General features: G+C 44.8%; 1 protein-coding gene across 1 annotated transcript; it reads left to right on the top strand.

Annotated features, from left to right (window-relative positions):
* Nucleotides 1–307: 307 nt before the first annotated feature.
* LOC110070903 (inhibin subunit beta E) lies at nt 308–4725 on the top strand. Its single transcript, XM_020778645.3, has 2 exons — nt 308–943; nt 2931–4725. Exons 1-2 carry the CDS (start codon nt 583–585, stop codon nt 3647–3649), a joined length of 1080 nt encoding a protein of 359 aa, XP_020634304.3. The 5' UTR covers nt 308–582; the 3' UTR covers nt 3650–4725.
* The last annotated feature ends 4707 nt before the right edge of the window (nt 4726–9432 follow it).

Raw genomic sequence — 9432 nt, 5'->3', positions numbered from 1 at the left:
GCCTTGGGTCAATCCGGGGCCACTCTTCTTCTCCCAAACCTGCTGGTGCAAACCTTACCTTTTCTCTCTCTCTTTTTTTAAACCATGGCTGCGGGAGCTCCCTCTCCTCATCCACCTATTCCCACCCCAGGACCTTAAATGATCCGTTTGCCAAGCCTCCCCTCCCTCCCCAGCCGGAGGCCCCCCCTCCCTCGGGGCTCCGCAGGCCGGCCGGCCAATCAGAGAGGGGGCAAAGGGCAGGGCCAGAGCAGCCTGAGTGACAAAGGCAGAGGCACCTGGCTGGGGAGGCACTCCAGCGCAGCCAGCCACGGTGTGCCGGTGCCCAGAGAGAGATCTCTCTCGAGGGAGAAACTCGCCTGCCTCCGAAGAGCAGGACTCGGCTGCAAGGGAGACTCAGGGGAGGCAAAAGAGGCCTTTTCTTGAGAAGGGTTCCTTCTCTTCTCCTGGACCGAGGGCAAGTTGCCAGACATGCACACGCCTCAGAACCGGCAGAGACCCAGTTTATGAGCTCCAGCAGACTCTGCTTCGTGGCAACCCATCATTCCCAGCTGCATCCTGGTGCCTTCAGCCCTTGGGTCCTTTATGGCTCCTGCTTACGGTCTTCAGGGCAAGGGAACCCCCCTGGCCGCACTGGTCCTCCTATGGACCTCTCTGGCCTGGGTTGAGGGCCGACCCGGCTGCCCTTCCTGTAAGATGCCCCCTCTGGAGCCCAACGCTGAGAAAGCCTTCCTGGTAGAAGTGGCCAAGCAGCAGATCTTGCAGAAACTGAACCTGAAGGAGAGGCCTAACATCACTCATCCGGTGCCACGTGTGGCCGTGACCAACGCACTGCGGCGCCTGCACATGGGCAAAGGCCGGCCAGATGGGGCCGGGCGCTTTTCCAGCTGGGAGAGCCCCGAGACCGATAAACAGGGGTACGAGATCATTAGTTTTGCAGAGACAGGTGAGTTCCTCCCTTCTGGTAGCTCTTCTAGTCACATGGCTTGGGGCTTGAATGTTCAGGTATGAGAGAAGGAAGGGTGCGATCAGGCGGCTGCAAAAGCACCTGCCGGATGAGGCTGCAAAGGGCCACTCAATGGGAGCAGTCCCCTGTAAAAAGTTCAGCTTGGGCACAGATTGGGATTTGAGTGCATTTCCCTGCATGTTATGATAGACAGATCACACTGGACTGCACCACAAGTGGACCAAAGTGTGGTCTTACTTCCCCGCATGATCATACCCTAAGTCTGTTCAGAATACATCTCCCCCTGCACCCATATCATTCTGCCCAGGAGAAAGCTGTTGCTTGGGAGTAGTGGTTAGTACGTAGTTAGTTCTTTGGGAGCCGTTTTATCCCCATGGAAATTCTGTGTAGCAAAAAAGGAGTGTCTCTCAGTGGTAGAGCACATGTGTTCCATGTAGGAAGTCCCATGATCAGCCCCTGGTGTCTCCCAGTGTACAGCTGGGGAAGGTTCCTGTGTGAAACGAGGGCACCACTGGCTGCAGTCTTTGTAGAAAATACTGGCAGAGATGGGCCAATGGTCTGATGCTATTAAGGCAGCTTCCTGTACTAATATTAAAAATATCAAATGAAAAATAAGAGGGTCATGGGTGGAGTGCTTATATATACATGTAGCATGGATGGAAAGACTTCCTGTATTTCTCACCACATTGAGCTATGTGGTATATGTTGCCCTGCAGACAAAATATCCTCCTCCTCCTCATTATTGCTATTATTATTAGATTTGAATTGATGTTGCCTGCAGTGTGTACACCCTGCCACTATTGTCTTTTCTCACAGATTTTCAGTGTTTTTTTCATACCTGTAAAACTAGTTTTAACCAAGTTGACAGCAGAAAGTCAACTTTCCTTAAACATTCATTGCCTTTTCCCAGCTAGTGTTTTACACTGTTCCGTCCCCTTTGCCCAAAATAAATGCAAGGTGGGTTGGGATAACAAGAAGCATCGACACAATTGGATAGAGGCAGTGGAGTAGCACAGGGTCCTCATCTTTTTACACACAGGAATTCTATGCCTTAAACACAAGGGTGGACAACATGTGGCCTTTCAGATGTGGTTGGACTACCAAACTCATTATCCCTGACCTTTGGCTGTGCTGGCTAGAATTGATGGGAGCTGCTGCTTTATAAGATCCTCACTCCAGCTTTAAGGGTTGCACAAGAGACAAGAAAGAATAGTTGATACTTCCCCTGAAGGAATAGTCCATACCACAGTGTGGCTTTGTTGCTCAATCAGTATTTAATTAATCCATACGATGTGCCCATTTCTCTAATCTTTACTTGGGAACGTAGCAAATCAAAGCTTCAAATAGCTCTCCATTCTTCACATTGGGCTTTCATGGGATTTTGACTTTCTCGTTTCTTACAGGCAAAAGGTGACTGGCCATAACATGGCCTTGTTGGATGATGCTCAGGTCTCACAGTAGAATTTTATAAAGTAAATTGATTCACACAGTTGTTTGCTTCTACCATGCAGTGACCTTTGCAGCTGCTACACAGTGGAAATCTACATGGAACAGAAGTGTTGTGAAGACACTCAACATAGGCCTAGCAGCTAGATTTAAGTGTCTTTTTTTTTTTTTTTTTTTTTTTTTTTTTTTTTTTTTGTACAAGGATATACGATCAGGCTTGCTAGCATACTGTTGCAAGGTAGTTCACATGCAGCGTTCCTGGAATGTAAGAATAGTCATGCCAGAAATGGGATTATGGCCAGGAGATTATGGGAGCTGTAGTCCAAAAAGGTAAATTTCTCATGCTCTGGGACAAATGTAGCAAAGAAACAGCATGAGGACCTGGTGATTTATGGGCACGTTGTAGGCATTTGAAGGAGTCTGGCTTAGGCGTCATGCTCATTGCTCTGAGGTGGACCAGGTTTAGCAGTGCTTAAGGGGAAATAGTGATTTTTCATCTCTGCCACTTCTTCCTCTACAGAGCCTTCTGGACTGCTGCAGTTCCAGCTCACTCACCCAAAAGGCCAAGATATGCATGTTCTCGAGGCTCAGCTGTGGCTCCATCTCAAGGCCCACCAAAACATCACATTGCAGATCTATCTGGCAGGGGATCGGCGAGTGGCCCTAGGGGAGCAGAAACTGGGTAGCAAGGGCAGTGGTTGGCACCCTTTCTCCCTCATGCCAGCTCTTCAGAGTTTCTTTGAGCACGAAGAAAAGACTCTGCGTCTGGAGCTGGAGTGCCAAGGCTGCCCTTCCAGTGCTGCAGTTTGGCTGACCTCTGCAGGGAGCTCCTACCAGCCCTTCCTGGTGGTGAAGGCCAAGGTACAGGAGCCTGGCCACCAGGTAACCAAGCGCAGTCTGAGCTGTGACCAGAACTCTGAGGTGTGCTGCCGGAAGGACTATTATGTCGACTTCCGGGACATTGGTTGGAATGACTGGATCTTTAAGCCAGAGGGTTATCAGATAAACTACTGCATGGGCGAATGTCCTGTGCACCTGGCAGGCACACCTGGTATAGCAGCCTCTTTCCACACAACGGTCTTCAACTTGGTCAAAGCCAACAATATCCGGACTTCTGGCCGCTCTTGCTGCGTCCCCACCCAAAGGCGGGCCCTTTCTCTCCTCTACTTTGACCCCAACAGCAACCTCATCAAGACAGACATTCCTGACATGGTCGTGGATGCTTGTGGTTGCAGCTAAGGGCAGGATTGGAGCTGTAGGAAGAGCACAAAGGGGAAAGCGGGAGAGGGTTCTCTCCACTCCTGTTGGGACACTCGTAAAAGTGATGAGATGCTGACGGAAGTGGAGTGGCATGGTGTGGAGTGGACTCAGATGCAGCTTTAGCTTCCACAGAGAGGAGCTAGTTACGGCAGGAGCCAAGTCTTCCTGTCCCTCTGTCCCTTCCTCCCTGCCCCCGGCTGTACTTTCAGGGGAAAGCACAGAAAATGTTCTTAGACAGGTCTTTTTGATCTGACACCTTCTTCAGTTTCAGGCCCCCTGCCCTGGATATTCGCCCCTTCTTCCCTTTTCTCCTCATAGCTGTCTGTGGCCCTGGTGTTAGGTCAGGTGCAGGAATGTTTTCAGGAAAGCATCTGTTCCAGAAATGTATGGGATACACCAACATAGCATATGTAAGGCTCTGCTTCCGTGGCCTGCTTTTGTGTACTCAGAATTTCAGAACAGGGTTTGAGACAAGAGCGTTGATAACACAAAGTAGATCTGATACAATGAGAATAAAATGTGGAGTTCTTTTCAAGATAAACATGGGTGCTAGTGTACCACACTCATCTTCACTGTGTCCCTTGTAATCTGTGGCCCTAATCCTTTTACCTGGTTATGCTGGTATAGCTCATATGGTGTAACATTTGGAGGCAAATTGCCCCAAGTTAAGCAATCAGTGTAGACATTAGAAGTTGCAAACTGCATTATTTGACTCAGCATGCAACTGCTAATGTTTACCGTGATTTCTTAACTTGGGGCAATTTGCCTCCAAATGTTGCACCAGTTGTGCAGTTATGCAAGAGGATTTTGGCCAAAGTCTCCAGATGAACTGGGCAGTACACTTGGGAAAAATCCTGCCTGAGATGTGCAGGAAAAGTGAGAGATCAAAGCGCTATGCCCACACACTGGTGCTATGACACCAAAGGAGCCCTTGACATCATCATGACTTTTGTATTTGTACGTGTGTTTTTATTGCACTTATGTATATATCTATATTATTTTATTTTTGAAATGACATCAGTGATAATATTAATAAAAAGTTTAAAAGAAAAACACCCAGCGTGTGTTTTGTATAATTATTATCATCATCATCTTACAACTGCAGAGCTGGAAGGACTGTATCGATCATCAAGTCCAATCCCAATCAAGGAGACCAGTGGGGAACTATCCAGCAGTTATCCAGATATGTTTCAAAATGAGACCAAAAAGTGGATTCAAGAAGCAGGCACGTCTCCCATCTATGATTTCAGGAACCAAACCAAAAATGGCAGATCTTTTTAGTGCTTGAATGGAAAAGATCACTAGGGAAGACCAAGGATGTCCCAAAAAGGCTACAAAAATCCTGCTTAAAAAAACCAAGAGACTCTGCCAGTGACAAATGACAGTTCTGGGCTAGTTGGACCATTAGTCTCAATATAAGAAAGCTTGATATGTTTCTGTGACTTAGGGAAGATGGAGGGAGAAAGAAAGAGAGAGAGAGAGAGATTGAGAAAAGAGAGGAATTTAAAATTATTTGAGAATGGCTTTCCTTCACATAGCAGGAGCCTTCTCTGATCAAACAAGTTTGGCAGCATTTTGGAACAAAACAAAAGCCTGCAAAGTCTATTCATCATAAACAAAGGCACAACGAGTAATTACCCCAGAGCCAGAAACAGATTTTTTTGATGAGTATTTCAAGAATCTCCAAGCCAGTAGCCACATTCCCTGGAGAACTCTGTAAGTTATAATCCAAAATGGTTATGTTCCCAGCTTCTGCAAAACACACAGCAATTCCTTGTTGAAAATGAGGTGCATGGGGGATGGACCCAAAAAACCCTAACTGTCCTGTGCCGTACAAAAGGTTTTGGTACATTATTAGTATACCCTAAAATATAAAATGTGTATGTGACCAAAAAAAGTGTTGAAAAATACATATTTCTAGCAGAATTATTAGAGAACCAGCCAATGACAGCAGCTTTGCATTGAGTGTCATTTGTAACCAAGGGCCTGAGCACACCAGCCAAATGTACCCCTGTTATACCCCACTTAGAATGTTGCAAAGATTTCCGGTCACACAGCCATGATCTAATCATTTTCCCGGCCAGCGGTGTATCTGCAGTTTATTTCCCCCCTACCAGGAGAGTTGTGCTATTTTGTTCGGATGACATATCAGATTATTCCCTCCCACTGCTGCATGTGTGAACATTCCTATTGGTTCTTTTCCAATGACGAGTCCCCCAGGGAAAGCAGCCGCCATTCTTGCCATGCAGCTGCCCTGTGATTCTTTTTTTAAAAAAAGAATTTCCGCAGCTGGTATATTGATATGTAGGCAAATACATGTCAACGGCTTTATAGTTGAGGAAGTCCCACAACTCCACTGCATATGCCAAGGTGTTACATCACAACACTTACTGTCTGGCACGCGGGGGCAGGCCCACTGTGTGCAATCCATTTCTTTAAGAGCCACTGGCACCACAGATAAAACCTTTCAAATAGGAAGAAGTAAATCAGTATTGTTAAAACAAATGGGAACGTTCTCCCCGGTTTATATACCACATGACAGTGATTCAGTACAACAGAGATATGAAAAGTATCATTAGAACTGGCTGGTGTGATCAGGCCCAAAGTTGGTTTGCGGCTTCATAAAATGTGAAAAGACCCCTTTACTGTGATCCAGTTTTCATCACCCCTGGGGAGAGGAATGCTATAAAAAACACATTTTGACTATTAAAATGCAACAAATTCCAATATTAAAAAGCAACTAAATATATTGCATACTAGAACTGTTGGATAAAATCAGTTTAAAACAATTTATAAGCACATTTCAAAAAGGAAACAGTATAATGTCCGCATTAAACCCTTTGTAGCCAGTTTCTGATTAAAAGCCTGCCAGATGTTCTGTGTTTGTGGCAGTCTAGGGTGTCTGGTGGTGGAAGGACAGAAGGGAGGGGGCCAGCCTGACCATGCATGGATGGGAGTTCCACATCCTGGAAGCAAGCACTGAAAAGGCCCTCTCTCATGACCACAACATATATGCTTATGGGACAGAGAGGGAGGTCCAAATGGGCAGATGCAGCCCTTCAGAGAGTGAGAACCCATGCTGTTTACAGCTGTATAGGTCAAAACCTATAAAAAGGTGGACCTCGACCAGAAAAGAGTCAGTAGCCATTAAAATGGTTATAATAAATGGTTCCCTATATAACCATTCCTGTGAGCCAGGAGTGAGGAATGTGTGACAAGACAACTGACCAGATGTTGTTGGACTGCTGCTCCATCAGTCTTGGCCAGCATAACCAACTGTGAAGAATGATGGGACTGCAGTCCAGAAAACATGGAGGACTACTAAGTGCTGATCACTGATCTAAAAATAGTTTTTTAAAAGAAAAGCAGCCTGTGGAGATGGAACGAAGTAGAACAGCACAGAGGGAGCTGAAGAAAAGTACTGTACAAAAAAGAGTGGTAGATCCTTAATAAATATACTGTATTTCTCAGGCTGTTTCCAGGTAAGTCTTAACTGGATATTTAATCTTGCAACAAAAAAACACACATTTGCCATAAATTTCCTCTTCAGATTACCTCAACACAGCCTGAATTCAAGCAGAAAAGTTCTCCCAAACAGTTCTCAGACTTGTTACAACTGCTTTCTCCTCTCGCTCCCTGGATTTTCTACAGCTGTTTTTTGTCCTCGTTATTTTTCAGAAATAATTATTTTTTTCAAAATCCCTTCAAGTATCGAGGAGGAAAACACCTGGCAGGTTGTAGTACTCCTTTCAATCTGATGCTTTTCTACTCCAACTTATAGTGACCCTACGAATGAGTGATTTCCAGACTGGCCTGTCCTCAGCTGCTCTTCTCAGCGCCTATAAACTCAACTTTGCGGTTCCTTTAGAGCAGTGGTCCCCAACCTTGGACCTCCAGATGGTACTGGAGTTCAACTCCCTGAAATCCTGATCAGCAGAGATGGTGGTGAAGGCTTCTGGGTGTGGCAGTCCAAGAACATCTGAGGGCCCAAGGTTGGGGACCTCTGCTTTAGAGAATCATATTTGGTTTTCCTCTTTTCTTGCTGCCTTCCACCTTTCCCAGCATTACTCTCTTTTCTGGAGAATCCTGCCTTCTCATTATATGCCCAAAGCAGGACAGCCTCAGTTTCAACATTTTTACCTCCAGAGTTAGTTCAGGCTTAATCTGATCTAGGACCCACTTGTTTGTCTTTCCACCAGTCCAGGGTATCCACAAAGCTCTCCTCCAGCACCACATTTCAAAAGAATATATTTTTCCCTGGCACCTCTTACAAACATCAGTACCATCACTGTTGAAAGGTCTCTGGACACTTGGACTCCATCCTCAAACCATATGCCACCAATGCACCTAGCTACATAAGAGACACTACAGACTTTCTAAAGAAACTTCAATCCACTCATGTCCTTTCCTGAAAACACCATCCTGACCATGATGGACATAGAAGCTCTACTCAAACACCCTACACAGAGATGGTATACAGGCCATCAAGAATACCATTCAAAATGAGGACACAGCCCACCCAGGTACTACCTTTTGTGACTTGGTGCTCACACACAAGTATTTCATCTTTGACAAAAAAAAGTTTGTCTCCAACAGGGGCACATCTGGCACCACAGTATGCAAATATATTCATGGCTGACCTGAAACAATGCTTTTTTAACAGTTGTATACACACACACACACACACACACAAACACACACACACACACAAACCCATTCCTCTATTTGATTATCAGGCAAAAACAAATGAAAAAGAAAAAATAAAGAAAAACAAAAAATAAAGAAGACCAAAACGTTGTGGCACCATAAACTAACGGCTATGTTTTAATATGATCTTTTGTGGATCAAATCCACTTCCTCAGACTTAAGAGAGAACATAAGAGAGGGATGCACTTTCTCTATTTGAGATGCATAGGATGACATTTTTATTATCTGAATCCATGGAAAAGAAATTCGTGGAGAAATTCAACTTGGACTTATATTTTAAACTTTTCTTTTATGATAATCCTGAATAATGCATGTCAGTAAATCAAGCAGTATATAAGCATATAAAATAAATAATTAATTTAGTTAGTTTGTTAGTTATAAATATTTATTTATAAATAAATAAATAACTTTCATCCTAACATCAACCACAGCCTGGACCAATCTGCAACACAGACATCTGACCACCATGCTATAACAAAAACCAACTGATCTATATATCTACTTGCTTACGTCCAGTTTCCATCCAGAGCGCACCACAAAATCTATTGTCGAACCCAAATCCTTATATATAATAGGATCTGCTCAGTCACACAAGATAAAGACTCCAAACTCAAGGATCTACAAAAGGCATTTCTCATTCTACAATACCCATCCAAGGTGGTTAAAGAACAAATTAACTGGGCAAGATGAATATCCGGAAGCAACCTGCTGCAAGACAGGCCCAGAAAACAATCAAACATCACTAGTTATCAACTTCAGCCCACACCCATTCATGTGCATCATAAACAATCTTCAACCCATTCTTGACTAGAATACTTCACTCTCTCAAGCTCTTGGTGGCTGTATTTCCTTACAGATACTACCCGCACCTCAATCTCAAGCAACTATTGACACACAACAGAGAACACAGCACTGATACAAAGATGGTGACTAAGCCTTGCTACAAGCCCATATGCCAGTTCTGTCTTCACATCTATTCTGACAACACAATTACAAAACTGTGAAGGAGATCAACATAGTGTGCCATCCTCCGAGGAGAGCAGACAAGATACGAT

This window comes from Pogona vitticeps, chromosome 2, assembly GCF_051106095.1.
Source record: "Pogona vitticeps strain Pit_001003342236 chromosome 2, PviZW2.1, whole genome shotgun sequence".
NCBI classification, from domain to species: Eukaryota; Metazoa; Chordata; class Lepidosauria; order Squamata; family Agamidae; genus Pogona; species Pogona vitticeps.
This window is presented reverse-complemented; position numbering and strand designations above follow the sequence as displayed.

What these genes read in the sequence shown, in the direction of transcription:
- LOC110070903 (XM_020778645.3), top strand. Translation starts at nt 583, where the DNA reads ATGGCTCCTGCTTACGGTCTTCAGGGCAAGGGAACCCCCCTGGCCGCA. An exon ending in CATTAGTTTTGCAGAGACAG is followed by an intron (nt 944 to 2,930) that starts GTGAGTTCCTCC and finishes CTTCCTCTACAG; the next exon opens with AGCCTTCTGGACTGCTGCAG.